Below are 21,567 nucleotides of genomic sequence, written 5' to 3'. Positions count from 1 at the left end.
GGTACCCTCTATTCTCTTATAGAAAATGATGATGTTATCAGAAAAGTTAGTTCATTTTGTTTAACTAAAGGGGGTACAGGTACCTAATATTGACCTATTTGCATCAATAATCACTGCACGCTTCTGCCTCGGCATGAAAAGCATCAAAGACATGGCTCAGCTTACCGGCATCAGCTCCCATCATTTCACCTTCCAAATCTCTGACTACAAAACCCCAGCCACCACTCCTCGATCTTGGATCAAAATATCCGTCGGCGGTATTAATTTTCAGAACATCTCCTTCACGGGCCTTCCACTTGGGTTTTGTTTTGACAGTTTGGCTTTCTTCACGGAGACATCCTCTTACTCTGCTCCAACCTAGCCTTCCACCAAGTCCACAGAAGCACAATGCATCTTTTTTTTCAAAGATACATCCTAGAGTACGTGTCAATTTCATAGAAGAGGACAAGACGGCCGATAGAACGTCACACACACAATCTCCTACAACGACCCGGCAACAAAAACTCGTCTTGCTCAATCTCCTACCGAAGGTGAGGAGGCGGGGCCGGGTACTAAGCAACCGGACCACGTAACAATCAAAGCGAGACTCCACCGTAGCATGACCACGACTCCAAGGCAGGCCTGATCAAAGTATCTTCCCTCATATGCCTAGAAGAGATCAGCAAGTAGTTTGGCAGGGTCCAACCGGACTTGAGGAAGACGTTGACTAAGTGTCCGCCATAATACCGGATGAGCGCTCCCGTTTCGCTTAGAGCGTGTCTTGGGGTATGCGATGTTCCCGGCTCCTAGTTGATGAGGGGTTTCACGTTTTCAAGGCAAAGGCCATGTTGGCATGTTTTCCACTCATTATCGGGTGTAGGTGTTGTGTGATGGCTTTGGACAGTGGCAGAGCGTGACAGAAAACGAAGGATGGGCCATCTATGTGCTATTTACTGCAAGTGGGCTAAATTAATGACAAAATATAAGGTTCTTGATGTATAATCTTTGTTAAACCTTTGTTAATTAAAATAATAAGGACAGTTGTATGCATCAATAATTGATGCAGAGGCTAAGGCATAACCTCCATTTCAAAAAAGTGGCTGCCATGTACATTGTGCTCCTGAAAGCTTGCGTCCCAAGCAATGCCCATCACCGGCAGCACATCGCCACCCCACCATGACGTTTTGGAGAAGCACAATGCATCTGAGGTTGGTCCGTATCTTGATGAAGCAGTTCAGCTAGTGCCTGCTTTGGACCCAGACAATCCAGCAATTTTAATCTAGGCTCATTCAGACCCAAAGCAAGCCACAAGATCCTTCTTTTAGTTTCTGTCGTTGATCTGTAGCAGCTGCTGGTGAAGTTTATACACCGATTTACTCATAAAAACACATTTTGATTCATAGAACCAAGCACAGAAATCGTCCATTCCATCCCGCATCGTAGAAATTATAACAGTGACTCAAACACACAAAATAGTCTATCTTTTGGAACTCTGGCGTTGCCACTCTACTGCAAATATATACTATCGCATGTTCGTGCATTCTTGCAAAGTTTTTAGAACAACAGGACTCAGCTTGTACTTTAATAGTTACGCAAACACAACAACTACGTACTTTAATAGTTATGCAGCCAGCAGGAGGCTGTTCTGAGTTATGATCAAGCATAATTTGGGTCCGACTTTCAAATGGAACAAAGAGGTGCGTGTCTAGTCAACAGCCTTTCCACTAGGCATGGTACCATAACAATTTCCAGTAGACATGGATACGAAGATACAAGTAACATAAATCACAAAAAAAAAATATATACTTTTATCCTGTACCCTTTCCTTCCGAGTAACACATCGATATAAATTACAAGAAGCAAACCGGTTCATCGCCTATGCGCAACACACACAAAAAACATATATACCACCGCATCTTTGGGAAACTTGTTTAGATGCACCCCATTGACACATTACATACAGGCGGCTACAACATCACACTGGCAAAATAGCTACCTCATGCAACAACAAAACAATAAACCCATATTAGAGAAGATGAAAAAGGAAAATTAATTTACATTACCACGACCAACTTCTACAAATGATGAAGACGGAAGAATATCTACCGAGGATATACAATGGACATATCCTACCTTGGACTGGTCCAAGGGGAAGGTGGCTTGTATGGAAAACTCTGAGAAGCAGAACCATGTCCTAAATCAAGACTATGGAGTTGTTCCATCAGTTGCGACCTCCGCTCTTTGAAGAAATCTAGCCTAGTTGTTAGTTCTACCAAAGCGGAGGATGCCACCATTGGCTGCCTCCCATATTCAACACCCTGTCATACAACAAATATGCATCATCTTAATTTTGATGGTATATTTAACGATAACAAAGTGTTTTGATTTCCCTAACCTCGGCTAACTTTGGGATGTTGATTTCCACAGAAGTACTCTCTGATGACATGCTTGTTGATGCCTCTATGCCTCTTGAATCACTTGAAGACGCATCCAAAGAAAGCTTGCGGGTTAGCGGCCTTGAAGAACCGTAAGGTAGCACATGCTGCTTGATGTTCCTCCATTGTGATGCATCCACAGAGCTTTCCTGCCAAAAATAATACAATATCAGTAGAAATTCACCTAGGAGTCAGCTAATGCAAACTAGCCCCCTCTAAATTAGCACACTTAAATTTCCTCTGAATGTCTTCAAGTTTTTCTAGTCTATAACACTAAACAATCCATGGGCCAAAGTACCCACTTCTACCAGCATACAGCACATTTGTGGGAGTTGGGATTAAAATAACACTCATTCTATAGTTAAATAACATCTTGGACTTGGACACGGTCTCCAATATGCAACTTTGGCTGTTATTTTTCACCCGAATATGCCAGTAAAATGTCATGAAATTTGATACTATGAAGATAATTTCGTTACAGATCTAACAGTACAAGTTTCACATGACAAAAATAAGTAAGTTTTGATGCAATAATAGTCATAGTTTAGGAAGTTCGACTACACGCATTCTATGGCGTCATCCATTTACAAACGCATGTAGTGCAAGAAACTTTGACTGGTCATTTGGTCGTCAGGAAAATTTTGGCTAGTACTGAATATACTATTGTTTCTAGTGAAGGAATCAAGAACCATTGTACAGGCCTTAGGCGAAGGCCATATAAACTGATGAACCAGAATAACTATATACTGCAAAAGCAAACTATGTTTCCAGATTTTTTTTTATTACAAGCTGGTCCCCTCAATAATTAGACATGACTAATAGCAGTATTGTTCATTTCCAAAACTAACAGTTAGTAATTTATCTATAGAACACATGTAGAGAAGGAAACTGGAATTTAAACAGATTTCAGTATTGTCATTGAGAATGTAATTGTATATGAAGAAAATCTAAACAAACCTCATTTCTTTGCTTCTCTTGATTACAGAAGGCAAGCTTCATGTCGAATCCTGGTTGAACAAAGTTTCTGGTACCAATAAAATAGTGTCATAACATGATAAGTAAATTCTGAGAGCACAACATATCCAGAGTATTATGTCTAGAACTACTAATATAACATGTTCAATCAAAGCCTTGTTAGAGCTGGTCTGAAAAGAAAACCATGGTAAGACCAGCTGTAGCATAATTCGGCACTGACTAAAGAAGGTTTTACTTCGATGAAATAGGGCTATCATCAAACTCCCACCAAACTTCAAGACATCGAAAAGAAAAATCAGAAGGTGCTAGAACCACAGATCTAGCAGCATCCTCAATGACGACAAAAAAGAAAGAGAGAAATAAAAGATAGTAGAATTCATATTCTTACTGCTGTGAAAAATTGCCAGGAATACGGTGATAACGATCATTTCCATCTAGAGATGGGCCATATTGGTGTTGGCGTTGTTGATTTAGCTGGAGGTGAAGTTCAGCAACCTTCTGCTTTAACCTTGCAACATCAGCTTCCGCGAGAGCAATCTCCTCAAGCTCAGCCCTTGTCTTGAGAAAAACGAGGAAAATGAGACTCCATAAACTAAGTCCAGCAAGTAGAGCAATTATTGAAGGTACCTTTGAGTCCATAGCACGTGGACTTGAAAACTGTCCAGAAGACATGCTCAACCCAACCTCCAATGCAGATCTAAGATCTCTCTCAGCTTGTAGCTGCTCTTGCAACCTGGACACCTGCAGATATAAACAGTTGTGAAAACTATCTCTGGAATAATTCAACCACCTGTTCAACAGTAACTGCACGAAAACATTTTAAGCAGAAAGTAAAATTGTGGTCCCTAAACTTTTGGATTATGTTTACTCTTCACTATACAGTTAACCTGAATTTTGTGCAGGGCTGCATGCACTATCTTATTTTGGTTCCTAGATTTTAGGGGTTCTTCCGATTCGGTCCTTCCAACAATAAATTAACCAAGCCTGTCTAACCTCCCAATTAACTGACAAGCAAGCCTCACCTATAAGACAATTTGACTGTAGAGAGAGGTTCCAAATCCCAGAGGGAACCTGGTCAGCTGGTTACCGCAAATCCAGGCTAAGACTAGGGTATCTAAAATCAGAGGCCAATGGCATGTTCTCAAGTTCTCATGCTATTTCAAGGATTATAAAAATTGATGATGATTCGGTATGTCGTAAACACACAAACTTAAACAACAAGCAAAAGTCAATAGAACGAAAAAATGTCTTCCCGCAAAAAGAAATGGGATATTGCAATTTGGACATTCTTTTATTTGGACTCTTTGTGGAGGCAACCGCCTCATTGTCCTGAGGACCAAGTAGCAAACTATAAACCTAGGAAGATCAAGATAAACTGAACCCTGGGGGCCAAAGATGTCTTTTTCACTAAATTAGAACATAATTACGCAGTTGCCAAGCAAAATTAACAAGGCAAGGGAAGCATACATCCTGTTCCAGGGCCAAACGACGTTCATGTAGTGCTTGCTTTCTTCTTTCCAAACTCGCCTGTAAAATTGCATTACCTCGAGCCTGCAAGACACTTCCAATCAAATGACTGGAAAAGAATAAATAAAAAGGAGCTGGTAGGTGTCAAGTTTCTTCCCATACCTCTTTCGCAATTCTGTTCTGCAAATCACTCTTAGCAATTTCAAGCCTTTGAATCGCAAGCCTGAAAAGTTTGTTCCATAGAAAATTTAAATCAAAAATTGACCTTTGGATTTTTGCATCCAAGAAAAAACTGGCAAGCTATGCAACTGGTGTGCTTGTTCATAAATTGCACAGGCCTCAGCAGCAAAATAGTAAGGAAGCTAACTGAAGTTTTAAAAAATATACAGTACCACCTAATTTGCAACATGCATTTTTAAGTAATGAGTACTCAATGCAACAATATTATTAGCTAAGCAGAAACTACAGATATACAAATGGCTACAGTTTTAAGGGTGGGGGGTCACATTTGATACTTAAATTCGAAAATGCAGCAGCTTTCATCTACATTTCCCTCTCAGAGATTTCCATAACTAATATCCACTGTTTTCATGACTGTATCACACAAAGTGAAATTTGAAAATGTTGGCCCAGATTTTTTTTCCTGCCCATTTCTTTCTTCCAAGAGAGCAACCCTTTGTGCCCTCCTACAATGACCACATCACCAACAATTTTGTGGACGTCGGATTACAGAGATGAACAGATGGACTGCTAGATTGTATATGGAGGAGGCGTAAAACAGAAGCCTAACAGGAAAATCAACACCAAGTGAAGCAGTAATGTAAATACTCCCTCTGAACCAAATTACTTATCGCAGATTTAGGATAAGTACTTTGGATCGGAGGGAGTACATAAGATTAGCGTTTAGTGGATAAGAGCGTACTCTTCTTCACCAGACGAGTCAACTGATTCTGGATGATGGCTCTTTCTTGCCTGCACAGGTGATGCTTATAAATCAAAATTCTGACTGATTCATGCATCTCGGATTATGATGACGTTCGATGTGATTTCATAATTATATGTTCTCTTTTCTACAATTATATCACCTTGATTGGACAAATGTTGTTATAGAAGTAACAGCAATTCAACATGAACAAAAAGTTGGCACAATAATGCATTAGTCCTACTGAGCCGCTCCACTGAAGTAAATATAACAATATTTAATGCTCACATTATTCCGCCCCCAGAAGTTACTGCGCTTCACATGTGAGTGAGACCCATTTGTTTTGTTTGAGTGTCTGTCTGCAGAATATTCAGAACCATGACTAGGTAGAGAAATTCCAGGATCCAAAGAAGAAAGGATCTCTCCCATAGACAACGGAGTTTCGTGACCAGATGTTGGGTTAGAAGGATTCTTCTCACTCGGTGATATTTCCATATTTGCTGAACCATTTTCAGATGAATGAATTTTTGGACCTTCGCTGAAATCTGTCTTTTCGTCCAATGCCTTATAATCAACAGAATGCTCAGCATCAGAATCGGCATGAACCTGACGTTCAATCAGGAGAAAAACAGTAAGAATCAAAGCAGACATATCATCGCAATTACGACACATATCCTGATATCAAACCATGCAAATATGTGTAGCCATAATCACAATATAACAACATAAATAATAGAGATTGTAATTGTAAATTGCAGGGAGCATAATAAACCTTGTAATCATAGAGGTCACTCCCAGCATATCCACTGCTCTCACTCAATTTTCCACTAAGTATACGCTCTGCACCATTGTCATCGTCCATTTCTTGATCTACATCATTCTCTGCATCATGAAATCCATTACCTTTGGCTTCCATATTTACATCATCAGTTGATGCTTCACTGCCACTATCTTCAATCTGAGACTCAGGTGATGGGGAAGATCCAACAAGCCGTTCATCCTGCAAAAACATTGAACATGAATATTCAATGGTACATGTACAAATGATGCGGAACATCCAGAAGGCAGATCGAATAACACAGAGGCAAAGCACTCCACTAGCTGCCTCATATATCACCATTGGCACAGTGCACACAGAAAAAACTCATGAGCAGCATGGACAGTAATGCAACATAGACTGATCAAATCAACTGATTAAACTAATGCATGTGATAACTATCAGAAAGAAAATGAAGACACCTAAAGATTTGCAGGTAAAAAAACTAGTAGCACCAGAGAACCTTACATCAAATATACTCTCATATTCCTCCAAAAGAGTTGCAACAATGCCTTGAGCGCTATTTGCAGCATTTGCAGCAGCAAGAAGCTGGGCAGAATCATCACCATCCATATCAAATACCTCATCCATCTCGCATTCTCCAGCTAAAAGTGGACGCAACAAGAGAGGGGCCATACATGCAGCAACTGCTGATGCTGTCATCCGATTCTCAGTGGTATGAGAAGCAACAGTGTACATCATTTTCAAAATTCTGTAAACAAGAATCTCCATGAGGAAAGTACTTTTTTCCATTGTAAGTGTTGCTAGAATGCTAGTCTAATTGATCAAATGCCAAATAAGACACTGATAACCAATGAGATATTATAGTCCAAACTGAAAAGTTCAATCAACATTAGAGTAAGGAGAAAAACTGTACAGTTAAATGGCAAGCTAACATAGTCCACATTAGTAGTTGTTATTGCATGTGTAATTAGCATATACTACCTCTGCTTCAAGAATAAGGCGTCCTCGTTTTACGAGCTTTTTGTTTGACCAAGAATTACTTCAAATGGATAAAGATTGTTTGTATGAAATTAGTATCATTAAAAAGTTTTTTTCAACACGAATCTAACGATACTAATTACATATAATATAATCATAATTTTGTTGCTCAATGTTTATGGTCAAAGTTCGTCTTGGAATAGGCGTGCGCCTTATTCCTTGAAACGGAGGTAGTACAAGTTAATGACAACATGCTTAGGTTGATCAGCAGCTAAATTATTTCAGACAAAATAAATGGTGCATCATATTTACATAAACTGGCGGACCAATAAAAGTCAGATGAGAACAATAGAACTCCCCCAAAAGAATGTATGTAATCCAATATTGAAATCTATGAGAATAATGTGAGGCTAACCTCTGTAACAGGCGCCTATTAGGCTCAGGAAATGTCTCAGATATAGCTGAACGCATAGCATTTACCCGGGCTTCCTTAGTCTCCAGCCCTATGAATGTAAAGCAGAATATATGAACCGTTAACCCAAAAAGAGGCAGCAAATTGTTTGAGCTATGACCTATATGTAAACCTTTCTAAAATAACAATTTCCAATGATAAATCTATGTACCAAGTAATCAACTATTTGTTCAAACTTGGCGTAAATACATATAATCAGTGCACATATATGGGACATTGGGACATGATGACAGAATAGACAGACAGATGCCATACTAGGGAAGATGATAGACACCAGATCTACAATATCTTGGGAGTAAATTAAATATGTAGTATTATGGCCACTTGTACTGTTCACGTGAGTAGAACCCATGGTAATCTAGCACACTAGCACCACCCTCGGCAACCGTCATGAGATTACATTGCATTGCCATACTTAGGTACTCCCTCCAATCCATAGTAAGTGCCGTGGTTTTAGTTCGAACTTGACTAAAAATGAACAAAAACCACGACACTTATTATGGATCAGAGGGAGTATATCTGTCCATAACAAAAAAAAATATAGCATATTATCTATTTGGTGTTATCCTTATTGGCTGGAAATATTAAATTAAGCTGCTAGGGTCTGGCTCAATATAAGGCATGGCATATCATCACCTTCAGTTAAGCAATAAATAGACAAGGTTTCTAGTCTATCTCCCTTCTCCAGTAGGCATCAGGGCCTCTCCACAACGGCAATAGAAAGCTTTCCAGCGGATAGATGAAGGGCAAGAGCCAAGAAACTACCATCAATCCTCACAGCTGCATCTAATCCTCGCTGTGACAACTGCATGACTCACAAGCGAACACTCCCACTTCCTCAGTGGGCATGCACTTTTATTGAATTTGTGCATACAAGGGATTGAATTTTGTTCCCATGCATTCTTTCCTATATATTGAGTGGAGCAATGAATATATATGGGAGTCATTGTCATAAAGTATGTTACTATTTTACGTACTTTGTATACACTTTCAAGATGGCGGATACATTGCGCAGAAGAAATTCAATTCCCAGCACGAATGTTTAAATCTTCACATAATAAGGTTTACTCAACACCACTTGTGTACTCTTGGGTCAAACGACTCAAATCCAATAGTTGGAGACAGCATTAGAATGCTGCTGGCAGCAGAAAGGATGCTGCCAAGCATACATGTCAATGAATTACAAATTATAATATTAAATAATACTTCAGTTGTGGTTTGTTACCATACTACAGATGAAGGTGTGGGTGGCTCGCCAAAGTGACACCTATTGTGAGAGGCATTGTTCAAATAATCGGCCGAGATAACGATTTATCGGCCGATTTATGGTGAATCGGGTGGTAACCGGTAAGATTTCGGCATATCGTCTAATTTATCGCTGGCACCGATATTTTAGGCCGATTTTCCGTGTGATAGCCGATATTTCTGCCGATTTTCAGTAACATTTCGCTGTAATTTGGTCTTGCTGTCGATTTTTTCGTCCTACTGTCTTGCAGAACTATGCATTAGATCAAATTTTCCATCTTTATTGATTCAAATGCAAGGAATCAAGGTAATACTTCTATTCAATGCTCCAATATTATTTTACATCGCATATTATAGAAAACTTAGTGCCAAAAATTAGGATTTACAAAAAAAAAAAAAGCCGATAAATAGCCGGCCGATAAAATTGATTAATCGGCCGATAAGCGATTAATCTCCATTTTGAGGCCGACCGATAAGTTAACGATTAACGATTTCTTAAACATTGACTGAGAGGATACTATACTCCCTTCTCAAACTGGATAGAAGTAATTGCTATTGATCGCCAAGATTTTGTACATGACAGTCCACGAAATGGCACAAGAAACATTTTAGAATGAAATGAACAGAAAACTTACGAAAAGCTTCCAATAATGCTGTACAGCAAGAAGCAGGTACTGGCGAGGATGGTAGCTCTCGAAGAACATGCTGCAGAGATGTTTCCATGAATGCAATTAGTGAAAGAAGGAATAACCCATGCTTTGTGCAGCACCGAAGGTATTCTAATTACTAAAATGACTGAATGAGTGAAATACCTTCACACAGTCACCGACAATATGTGCATCCTCACCTGGTGCAAACTCTGTTCTTCCTGGTATGAGATAGAAACAGTTATAGAGTACACACGTTGATCAACACAAGGAAAGCAAGACACAAGAGCTGCTAATACAACCATGTAACTGTACTAGCTAAGAAATAAATTATGAAATTACATAAACCTTGTTCATATTCTTGTAACCTCTTATCAACCTCCTCCACATCTGCAGCCTGACGCAAAACTCCTTCCACTTTTATCCCTGTTAGAAAAGAATTCTGTGATGAATTAAATGTTTAAAGATAACTTAATTTAGCAACAGATAGAGTTTCCAGTTTCTAAATTGGTTCTACTAGTTAACATTAGTTTTTGCGCCTACCATGTTTCTCAAGATAGCGCAGAGCTTTCTCTAGAAAAGAAGGGCTGCCATCAATATCTTCCAGTGCAAGCAGTATTGGCCTGCCAACAACTAATGACTTGATTGGCCTCTTCTCTCTCCCTGCCAGCAATTGGGGACGGTATAATTGAACTGCAAACAGAGTTTTAAAGCTGTGGAGAAAAATGCAAGAGTGCAATTGGACCAACAATTTGGAGTAGCTCCTTCGTATGTATCAGCAGTGTCATTGCGAAATATCCCATTATGCCCCATCACAAGAGCTGCATTTGGAGCCTGTGCAAGAGCTTCTTCTAATGCTGTTTTCCACTCAAATAAATCTTCAGAAGTTTCTGCCTGCATTAAGCAAAAGCATAATTTTAGAAGATAGTATTATATTGCTCCCTCCGATCCAAATTACTTGTCGCAGATTCAATGAACCTAGAAATTTGGATCAGAGGGAGTAGTAACTTCACACCTTCTCTTATGGGGCTAACTATTAAGGTAGAAAACCATACCTTAAGGGTGAAAGCACGACCGTCACGGCCATCTGGGAAAAGGACAGTCAGCAATTTTTTGTCTTCTCTGACTACCACACTGCACAAGAACAATACTTTAATACAATATTAAAGCCGCACACCATCCCTATAAGGAAAATATCAAAAGAAGAGACAAATACCTGCCAGAATTGTTTAAATCAATCCCACCCAGAGTAACATTCACTTCACCACTTCTCTGGGGCAAAGTATTCTGCAATGCCCGCATAAGGAACTTGTCAAGAAGTGAGGAGAAATGTGAGCTTGCACACAAGGCCTAAATTTTTCAACTACTGAGATACAGAGCAGAAATAATCAAAAAGTTCAATGGAACTCCCCATTTAGTATTACCAATATGGAAATAAGTTGTTTGACACGGCCACCAAACATGCAACACCATTCACTAGTGGTTGGATTTATCAAACAACTTATGTACAGCGCAATTGGGTCCGAGATGGCACAAGAGAAATCTTATTCAAGGTAATTATGTTGTCATATTAAGTAAACTAGTCTGGCACCAGCACCTAGACGTTGAATACAAATGTATGACAACAGTTTCAGTCTGGCTAAGTACTGCATATCCCAAAATGAAGGAAACTCATAAGGGCAGAGATACTAACAGGATCACTCTTGAAAAAAACTAATGACGTTCGTGTGAGGATGAACCAGCGTTTTTTCCATGATTTCCATCCAAGTCCTGAAAAGTACATATGCAAGAGTTATATCTCACAATGACAAAAGGAGGTGCTACCCAAAGTAAAAAACTGCAAATGAGAACCATAACCAGCCATGTGAGACTGAACTCAAACACCATAGCATGTGGTATAAAATTTGTTTGGGACCATGATTCAAATTTTCAGATATGGAAAGGAGTAATATAGTAAGCTGATTCCGCGGCCAGTTGCAGTTCTGAACAAAAGAGAGCCTGGCAAATCTGTGCATGGCAATCGAACTCGGTACCTGATAACATATTTATGTTCCCCGTATATGTTGGCGACAAGGCAAACAATATTCTTTCTTATCATCACGAACAGCTTTTCATCAGATATTTCTTCAATTTTAAAGTTCACGTAGCTAAATTTGATTTTCCTTCTTAGAGAACTAAGAAATGTTTGTTTCTCCCACTTAGATACAGAATGTGAGCAACCGATTAAAAATAATCAAAGAGTCGGTATTAAAACCCTGATTAAATGTTGTGAAGTAGCATAGTTAGAGAGAGTACCTTTGGATGATATGAAGAGATGTCCACTCTTGAAAACCTGAATGGCATGTTATTATAACATCAGAAATTGCAGATGGACACAGCTTATAGTAAAAGTGAACTAAGAAACTGCAATGTGGAGTTCACGATTAAGTATGTGTATAGACCAATGTCCAGAATTTTAGCAAGATGAGAAAAAATGAAATGGAATAAATGCATCATCACATAATTCACGATTATTATTAGCATTTCAACTCTAGTACTTCCATGTTAAATATGGTGGCCATAAACATATGAAAAGTTTATAAAGGAATTTATCGATCATATAGCTCAGAATAAACGATATTTATGTACACGGCATGTTTTGGACTTTTGGCTACCAAGAGTGAGATTGAGCTATACTGAATTCTGGACTTCCAGAGGAGTGGCACTAGGATATTTTCTTCCATGTTGCTTTATTTAGAGTTGGTAGTAATTGAACCGTTTTCAGTTTAACTGATACAAGGTTATATGCATATTTAGTATGTCGTAATGTTATAGGAGTGGGTAGCAAACAGTGTCACGCAAGAATCATTTGGCACTTCCATCAATCTACATGTTTTACAGCACCGGTCATGATACCATTCAGAACTCACGTATTTTGGACTCGTGAAAGTTGAAACAGTAAATGTATTTGTATGTATCAGCCTCTTATACTCCTACTCCGCATGTAGTCTGCTATTATAACCATAGGTATTCCTCCTTCCATTTTACGGTACGGCGAATCTCCCGCCCGCGAGTCGTTTCTTAACATTGTCCCAATTAAGCTAACATCACTTGTCTCGCCATAATATCCGCACCAAGCAACCAGCAAAAATCTCCACAAATGTAAATCCATGTCCTATCCTGATCCTACATTGGAACTGTAAGATGGCCGCCTCATCCAGGCTGCATTGCAAATACCCAACAGTGCCGTCATTGGCCCAGGAGGTCGAAACTCCTTGGAGTTGGAAAAGAGGCATGACTCTCCCTGGAGCAAGGCAACCTATTAATAGCAGAGACGCCGCAACCACTCGTCGAAGCAGAGGCCATTCGAGAGCACTGCACGGTCGCAGCGCAGCGCAGCCCAGACCCTCTGAATTCTAGAGCTACACGGAACCGAGATGCCGCCCGCCCATGAGCATCGGATGCCAAATCCGAAACCCAGCCGAGCCGCTACCGCTACCCCCGTCGCGCACGCAACGAAGCAGCCCAGAAGAACCCACGCAAACGGTAAAAAGCAGGCGAGGACGCACCGTGTTGCCGCTTGCCGCCGGCGGCGCGCCGCCGCCGCGCTGGACGTAGCGGTCGAACGCTCCCCCGGGCGCCGGCGCGGAGGCCATCCCGTCGTTCTCCTCCTCCTCGCCGGCTCAGATCGGCCGCATCCGAGCGCCGGCCTCCCCGCCGCCCTGAGCTACAGCAGCCGCGGCATTGGATCCGGCCGCCGATCTGGCGCGCGGTGCGCGGGGACGGGAGGGTGGTGGTGGTGGGCCGGGAGTGGGGAGGACGGTGGTGGTGGTGGAGGCGGTTAGGGTTTGGGTTTTGGCGGTGGTTGCTCGCTCGGCTTCGCTCGCTGGCTGTTTTGGGGGCGAGCTGGAGACGGAGCAGAGGAGGATGAATACGAGTACGGGTACGGAGAGGAAAGCGATGGGGGTGCCGGGCTGGCTGGGTTGAGCTGCTTTGGATCGGAGCGTTGCGGGTTTTGGTTGGGGGAGCTTGCGCTCAAAGCTTTCTACGGGGCCGCCTGTATTGGACAGTACACTCGCTCCGGTAGTCAATAAAGCCAGTAGCCAGTAGGTAATGTGTGGTGTTCTTCCTCTACTTTTTCACAGGACTGCACTTTTTTTTAAAATCAAACCTGGCCTAACAACAGATGGACTGGACACAATATAAGACGATAGCTCAACTCGCGCGGAATGGTCCTAAACAAAGAAAATGTTACCATCAAAAACATAATAATCCTCAAAATTCTAGGTGAAGTGGAAGCCGAATTTCGGTCATCATGGCTTTCATTAGTGATGGACAACATCGATAAATCCAGCCACTGATAGGTGACCAAACCTCATTGCATCGCCGTGATAGTACACCTTGTTTACGATGCAAATTAGCAATCGCGCCAAGCATATCGGTGGGGGCATCACCCCGATATAGCCAGTTAGTTGCACTAGCTCATCAAACCAAAACGTCGACCTTATTCTATAAAATCTCAAAAGAAAAGGTTGACGTTGACGATGCCTAAGGAGCCACGCCAACATATAGCAATAAGAATCATCTCGTCATGCACAAATACTAGCAGGGACGAAACTAACAAGGTACTCGAGCAATGACAGACCAAGTGTCACCAAGATAGTATTGAAACTCGAGGACTTTTATTGAAGTTTGATCATAGTTGTAGGTGACATGTTGTTGATATGGGTTCTAGGGATATAATGTCTCGACTTCAAGGTTTAGCCCTTTCAAAGTACCTTCAAAACAGAAACATGTGAACCCCCTTTTGATCTTAAAATTTGATAGGAGGCTTTTATCGAACAATTTTTTGGATCATAAAAACTATTATGAAGATGATGATAAAATACATCCAATCAAAATAATGACCGTTGTTGTAAGTACGCACGGGTATTGAATACCTTCACTGTACTGAAACAGAAATCTATTTTTAAGTTGACTAAGGAATAACGGTTCTGCTAATTTTTCTGAATTTTCGGGAACTCACTCGCATAAGATATAGATTATTGGCTGCTTGAACTTGGGAATGTGTGAGATTAGAAAATATACTACTGCAATTTTTAGTATATAGGTTAATAATAATATATCAAAAGGGTGTGAGCTGGAGCGTTCGTAAGTAGGTGACCACCATATTTTTGTTTCAACTTCAAACTTTAAACTATATTGTGGACTAGATGCACTCTAATTTAATTTCTAGATGATCAACGTATATGAACTAATAACATAGCAATACTAAGCAAGATAACAAGCTAAGTGTAAGAGAACATATCTAGTGATAGCTAGCCTTGTTTGATACCATGATACCACTCTTCAAAATTTAAATTGTAAGTGTCAAAAAAATTAATAACAAAATTTTAGGTGTTCACAAGATGTGTGTTTACATGCCATGTAACTTTCATAACCAAATTCAAAATACCCTTAGAGAAACAAAAAAAGAGAAATCAAACATGAATAGTGTCACATGAAGACAAAAATATGAAATGCCACTATTTACATAAAATTTGTTTTTTTTTCTCTTGGTGTATTTTAAATTTGGCTGTAAAAATTCTAGAGAATGTACACACACATCTTGTCAACAGCCATAAATTTATTTCGAAGTTTTTGACACTTACAAATTTAACTTTTATGAGGTGGTATCATGGTATTATATGAGGTGTGGTATCACTAGATATTTTCTCCTAGGTGTAACACCCGAAAATCGTTGGACATGAAAAAGTACATGTCAAATTTGCGCATTTGCAAAAAATGCATATAAAAACCTAGAGAAAATTTGAGCTTTTCATTAGAAGGATTAAATGAATTGAGTTGATACTTATGACCGATGATTTAGTGTTAGTTTATCATGCTAGAGTCATTAAGCTCCATGGTGATATTTGTGTATTTCCAAAAACGTGGGATTTGATTGTGTTAAAGTGAGTTCTTGGACTCAACTACATATAAGAAGTTAAACCAAACACATAAACATCATATTGATTCTTTGAGTTCGAAATTGAAAATTTGAATCTTATATTCCAATTTGAATTCAAATAATTCATACAATATAAAAAAGTAAAAATAGTCAAAGGGAAGACAAGATGATTTGTATTCCAATACTATTTTTACAATCAAGTTACAAGCTTCAATTGAATCTAAAGAAAAATAAAAAAAATAACTCACTTTTATTTCAAAAAGAAAAATACAAAAATATCTAGAGAATGTAAACACACATCTTATCAACAACCACAAATTTATTTTGAAGTTTTTTGACACTTACTAGTTTAACTTTTATGAGGTGGTATCATGGTATTATATGAGGTGTGGTATCACTAGATATTTTCCCCTAGGTGTAACACCCAAAAATCGTTGGACACGAAAGAGTAGATGTCAAATTTGCGCATTTGCAAAAAATGCATCTAAAAACTTAGAGAAAATTTGAGCTTTTCATTAGAAGGATTAAATGAATTGAGTTGATACTTATGACTGATGATTTAGTGTTAGTTTATCATGCTAGAGTCATTAAGCTCCATGGTGATATTTGTGCATTTCCAAAAACTTGGGATTTGATTGTGTTAAAGTGAGTTCTTGATCTCAACTACATATAAGAGTTTAAACCAAACACATAAACATCATATTGATTCTTTGAGTTCGAAATTGAAAATTTGAATCTTATATTCCAATTTGAATTCAAATAATTCATACAATATAAAAATAGTAAAAATAGTCAAAGGGAAGACAAGATGATTTGTATTCCAATACTATTTTTACAATCAAGTTACAAGCTTCAATTGAAGCTAAAGAAAAATACAAAAAGAATAAAATCATATCTAAAACCTATTATCTAAACCTTCTTATCTTCTATATTCTGGACTGCAAACAAACAAATATGAAACAAAAAAAGAATGTTAAGCTAAAATATTTGCCTCACCAACAGATGAGTGTTGAACTTAATTATGAAGGTGTCGTCGTGGTGAACAGACAGATGCCATAGGATGGCTTAGATTGGGGCCGAATGGACGCTAGCGGATTCGGGGGAGGGTTTGCGATCCGATGGGATGAACTTCCGGATGGTTTCCTCAAGAACTTGGCCAAGGCCAGAGGTTGAAGAAGAAAGACACAAGGAAGAACTCGCTCTAGATCACCTTCTTCATTGATTCTCACAGGTTACAAGTTTGTGCTTCGTGCGTCGCTACTTCCGTGCGTCGCCCGTAAGGAGGGATGCCCCCTCTCCTTATATAGGGGAGAGGGTGGCTTACAGTGCAAGAAACCCTAATGGTATCTTTGACTAGACAAACTACTTTACAAAGCTACTTTAATCATAGATGACACCGGGGTCCTCTTTAATCAGGGAGGCTGACGTCCTCCGGCTTCTTTCTTCGTCATCCTCTTCTTTATCGTCAGCCCTTCGTTTAAAGCTACTTTGCTTAGCTCATCTTTGTCTTCTAGCTCTGGAGAGGATCTTTGACCAGTCTTGCCGACATGCTCTTCTTTCCGGTAGCCCGGTACCTTTTCTATCCGGTTCCGGTATCCCTCCCCTGAGGACACCGGCTTAGCCCTGCTCAGCCAAACGCCTATCTTATGCTCCGGTATGAACATTTAACCGGTATCCTGATGGCTCAAACCATCCGGTTTGTCATGCCTTTGGCATACCGGGGGTCATCCCCCCAACATTAGTCCCCGAAGCTGGTATAGTCTGGCGGATCCTATCCAACAGACCATGCCAGGTTCTCACGTCTTTGGATACCGGTTTAATTCATCCGGCGTTGGGCTTGGATCCGGCATCTTTGCCCGGATTTTCATTATCTTTCTTTGCAAGTCATTCTCCGGTATCTTATCCTCCGGCATCTTAGCCATAAAACACCTCCTCGGCGAAGTCGAGAATATCTTGGGCCCCGCGCCTGACAGAGACATGCGCACTGTGACTGACGCGCCAGTGTCAGGGGTCACTTCCCTTCGGCTTCTGCGCCCGCATTTATGGCGGCACACCGGATCCTCGCGGCCGTTCCAGATCCGTGTGGCCTTCTTGTGGCAAACTGTTTTCTACACGCGTGTTTGCGCGCCACGTGGTGGCCCGTGGAGCGAACCGTCGCGGCCCACGATCTGAACCATCGAGGCCCAGCGGTTTTCTGGCCCAGATCACCCTCTTCCTTATAAAGCGAAACTGCTCCTTCTTCTTCCTCTCCTCGCATTCTCCACTTCCTCGCGCTCAGTGCCTTTGCCCTCTGCGCCTCCGCCTCTCCGTCGCCGTTCAAGCTCCGCCGCCCGACGGACTTCCGCTGCCGTTCCGCCGGACACCGCTGAACTCCACCGCGTGAGGAGCCTCTGCAGCACACCTGTCGCGGTTGCTGCATTAGCGCTTCTTCGAGCTCTTCCTCACCTCGCCGTCGACGGACCTCCTCGCCGGCCGCAGGCTCACCATCTCTCCGGTGAACCCCTTCTTCTGCAACTTCGCCGCCTCAGGTTAGGCCCGACACGCCTATGCCTCTTTTCTTCTTGCTTTCCAGATCTTGGGGCGGTAGAGTATTTATCCCCTCTTTATTTTGCTTTTTCTCTTACTCGTAGATCTTCGCGCGAGGGTCTCTCTAGGGAAAACTGTTTTTTGGTAGATTCCGGCGTCGCCTAGATCCATATGTCTAGCGAAGGGTCTCTCCCCGCCGCCACCTCTAGTAACCAAGGCAGTAGTACTTCCGACGGGCTAACCGAAGATCTTGCCCGGATGGATTTGGCGTCTAGCCAAGATCAAGAGGCCGGCACATCTAGCCGGGCCTCCGGAAAGGATCTTTCCGGTAAGACACGCGGAGCCTGGAGGGGTTCCGACGTGACTCAATATGAGATCGACTGGCTCTACCGGTCCAGGAGAATTCCGGAAGGAGTCATCTGCCGGCTTCCAGGTGACGAGATCGAACCGGTGCTCGAACCCGGTGAGGTCGTTGTTTTCCTTGCTCATTTTGAGCGTGGCTTCGGCCTTCCTGCCTCCGATTTCTTCCGCCAATTCCTTGACTTCTATCGACTCCAACCTCACCACCTTCCCGGCAATGCCGTTTTTTATCTTTCTTGTTTTGTGGCCTTCATGGAGGGCTACATCGGCATCCGTCCCGCTCGCGAGACGTTTGCCCGCTTCTTCTCTCTCCGGATCAATTCGGTCCAGGGCAAGGACATTCCCAAGCCCAAACCCCCCGTACAATGCGGGTCTTGTATCATCGGCTCCCGTCAAGGGAGCCCCTTTTTTAAGTTCAACGGCCTCGAGTCTTGCCGGTTGTGGCAGACAACGTTCTTCTACGTGAAGAACAAGAGCGCCACCGATCTCATCAACTTGCCGGCGTTCAACCCGGCGCCGCCCGCCAAGGTCAACTGGAACTACAACCCTAGTACGGATCACAACGAGACGAACCGGGTGGTACGCTTCATGTTGAAGCTGATGAAGAACACCAACATTTGCTCTGACGATATCATCCGCACCTTCATCTGCCGCCGGGTGCTTCCCCTTAAGCAGCGCGCTCACAAGATTAGCGAGATGTATGGCCCCGGTGATCCCACCAAGATCACCGGCCTGCCCTTGAGCAAGGCGGACGTGGTCCTGAAGGCTAACCAAATATGCCAAACGAACATGCCGGATGACTGGGAGTGGGGCCTTTGCCCTCTCAGCTCCAGAAATCCTCCGTCCCAAGAAGTAAGAATTTTATGCGGCTCGGGTCGTTTTACCGGTAACTTTCATACTTGCGACTAATCCCCTTTTTTCCTTTGCTTTCAGGCCAGGGACCGCTTCCCCCGGATTGACTTAGATCAACGAGGCCCTTGCCGGAAGAGGCCGTTGGACAAGTACGATCCGGATCCTTTCATTCACTGGCTGGATCTGAGGATGGGCCGGACTCCAGCCTCACGCCTCGGCAAGTCCCCGCCGGAACCAGCTGGTTCGTCTGATGACCTGACCTTGCTTGAGGTAGCTTTTCTGTTTGATCTCTCATATTCTTTTGTTATTGTTATTCTGTAGACATTCCCTCAGCCAACGTCAACCCACAGGTCCATGAACACGTGGCTCCCCTGCAGGCTGAGGTTGGGGATGAGTTCCTGGACAAACTTATGGCCGAAGGCCAGAAGGATAATGCTCCAGCTGCTGGCGCCGGCCCTAGCCATGCTCCTCCTGCCAAACGCCCTTGGACAGAAGTCCTTGGAGGGAAGCAGGTAAGCACGAAGCGCTACAAGCAGAAGCGGATGCCGGTTTCTTCCGGGTAAGTTCTTCATTTCTTTTTTATGTCCTCTCCGTTTTCATCAAGTTCCTTTCCGGTTGCTTTTTTCCAACTCGCTCCTTTTTTCTCTCTTTCAGCCCTGCGCTTGAGCTTGGCTCCAAGCCGGAGGGCTCTGCCGGCTCCGCAAGGATCTCAACTCCTCCTCCTCACTCAAGTCCGGCACCATATGGTGCCCGTAACACCTCTGCCTCCCCTCCGGGAGGCACTACAAGTTCGGGGTGCGCGGCCCCTACACCTCCTGATCACCGCGCGGAGGAGGATTTTACCTCCCCTCCAGAAGCCCAAGACACCGGCGCCAGCAACATCGGCGCCGACGAGACAGATGTCGGGCAGGCGGAACCTCTGGTTCCTCCTTCCCCGAAGAAGAAAAAACAGAAGCAGCCAAGCTCTTCCCCCACCATGCCGGATACTTCCGCGCCGGTATCTTCTCCTCCTACCGGGACCATGCCGACACCGTCGCCAAGCCAAGGACCTTCTGCGGCCAAGCGAATGGCGCCGCGAGAGACCCCCAAGATCACCAAGTTCCTCAAGCCCGGGGCCTCTCGGGGCAAGGCCGTGGAGGGCGACGCCTCAGGCGGCTCGCGGTCCGTGGTGCTGCATGTCGGCCCTGCTGCTGCTGTTCCAGAAAAACCTTCCGGCCTCCTAGGCCGGATCGTTGAGCTGAATCGCGTGGGTAAGGACCTGGGGCACCTTCTCCCCTACGCCCAAAAGTGGAATGCTGTGGATATCTCTGCATCTACCCGCGGCCTGGGGAAGGACCGCCTTCCAGCGCCAGACCCTGCTGGGCCTCGGTCCACTGAAGAACACTTCACGCGGCTTAAACGCGCCGTGAAGGAGTTTGACAGTGCATGGTACGATGCCACCAGCAACGTGGTGGTAAGTTTTGCCAACCCTCTTGTAATTTTTGTTGATGCCGGTTTCTTTTCTTTCCGGATCTTGTCTATCCTCCCAGTCCCCGAGTTTCGTGTTGAGAGCGTAGCTTTTAGCGCGAAACTTTAACTAGAAACGCGCGAAACCGGCATAGCCAGTCCCCGAGTTTCGGGTTAAGACCTTTGTTTCTTTCTTTCTCATAACCATCTTCCTTGAACAGAGCACCGCGGATGCTCGGAAGCAACTCTTTGAGGAGCTTCTGTGGGAGCACCGGGACCTTGCCGAGGCCCACAGCCACTGCCAAGGTTTGTTTTCTTTCTTTCCCTCCGGCATCTTTTCACCGGAATGTTTTCTTCTTTAATATTTATGCATCTTTTTGTCTAACAGCTGTTCCGGAAGCTACCATCGAGGCCCTTAGGGCCCAGGTTGTCAAGCTTCAAGGTACCACCCTTTCTTTTCCAGTTAACCCGTTCTTTTTTCATTTCATCTATTGCCACTTGCTAACACCTTTCTTTCCGGTATTTAGGCGAGAAAGAGCAGCTCATCAAGGAGCAT

General features: G+C 42.8%; 1 protein-coding gene across 2 annotated transcripts; it reads right to left on the bottom strand.

Annotated features, from left to right (window-relative positions):
- Positions 1-1,768: 1,768 nt before the first annotated feature.
- On the bottom strand, positions 1,769-13,855 carry LOC127332174 (rho GTPase-activating protein 7). 2 transcript variants are annotated; one of them, XM_051358441.2, is made up of 22 exons: positions 13,450-13,849; positions 12,197-12,233; positions 11,595-11,671; positions 11,118-11,188; positions 10,957-11,035; positions 10,651-10,795; positions 10,445-10,564; positions 10,250-10,327; positions 10,067-10,122; positions 9,890-9,959; positions 7,953-8,040; positions 7,064-7,307; positions 6,551-6,778; positions 6,067-6,384; positions 5,779-5,828; positions 5,019-5,079; positions 4,857-4,940; positions 4,017-4,130; positions 3,778-3,947; positions 3,372-3,438; positions 2,375-2,563; positions 1,769-2,297 (listed from the first exon to the last, which is right to left on the bottom strand). In XM_051358441.2, the coding sequence occupies exons 1-22, from the start codon at positions 13,534-13,536 to the stop codon at positions 2,109-2,111; spliced, it is 2,622 nt and encodes an 873-aa protein (XP_051214401.1). In that variant the 5' UTR covers positions 13,537-13,849; the 3' UTR covers positions 1,769-2,108. The 2 variants fall into 2 exon arrangements, with proteins under 2 accessions (XP_051214401.1, XP_051214402.1); XM_051358442.2 differs by lacking the exons at positions 1,769-2,297; positions 2,375-2,563; positions 3,372-3,438 and having other exon boundaries at positions 3,805-3,942; positions 13,450-13,855.
- Positions 13,856-21,567: the final 7,712 nt, after the last annotated feature.

The sequence above is a fragment of the Lolium perenne genome, chromosome 4 (genome assembly GCF_019359855.2).
Source record: "Lolium perenne isolate Kyuss_39 chromosome 4, Kyuss_2.0, whole genome shotgun sequence".
NCBI lineage: Eukaryota > Viridiplantae > Streptophyta > Magnoliopsida > Poales > Poaceae > Lolium > Lolium perenne.
This window is presented reverse-complemented; position numbering and strand designations above follow the sequence as displayed.

Bases quoted from the DNA above. Each gene is read 5' to 3' on its own strand.
- LOC127332174 (XM_051358441.2), bottom strand. From the start codon at position 13,536: ATGGCCTCCGCGCCGGCGCCCGGGGGAGCGTTCGACCGCTACGTCCAG. The intron at 10,565-10,650 runs GTTGGTCCAATT...AATTGCTGGCAG, and splicing joins CGAAGGAGCTACTCCAAATT to GGAGAGAGAAGAGGCCAATC. The intron at 10,328-10,444 runs GTAGGCGCAAAA...CTTTTCTAACAG, and splicing joins GCGCTATCTTGAGAAACATG to GGATAAAAGTGGAAGGAGTT.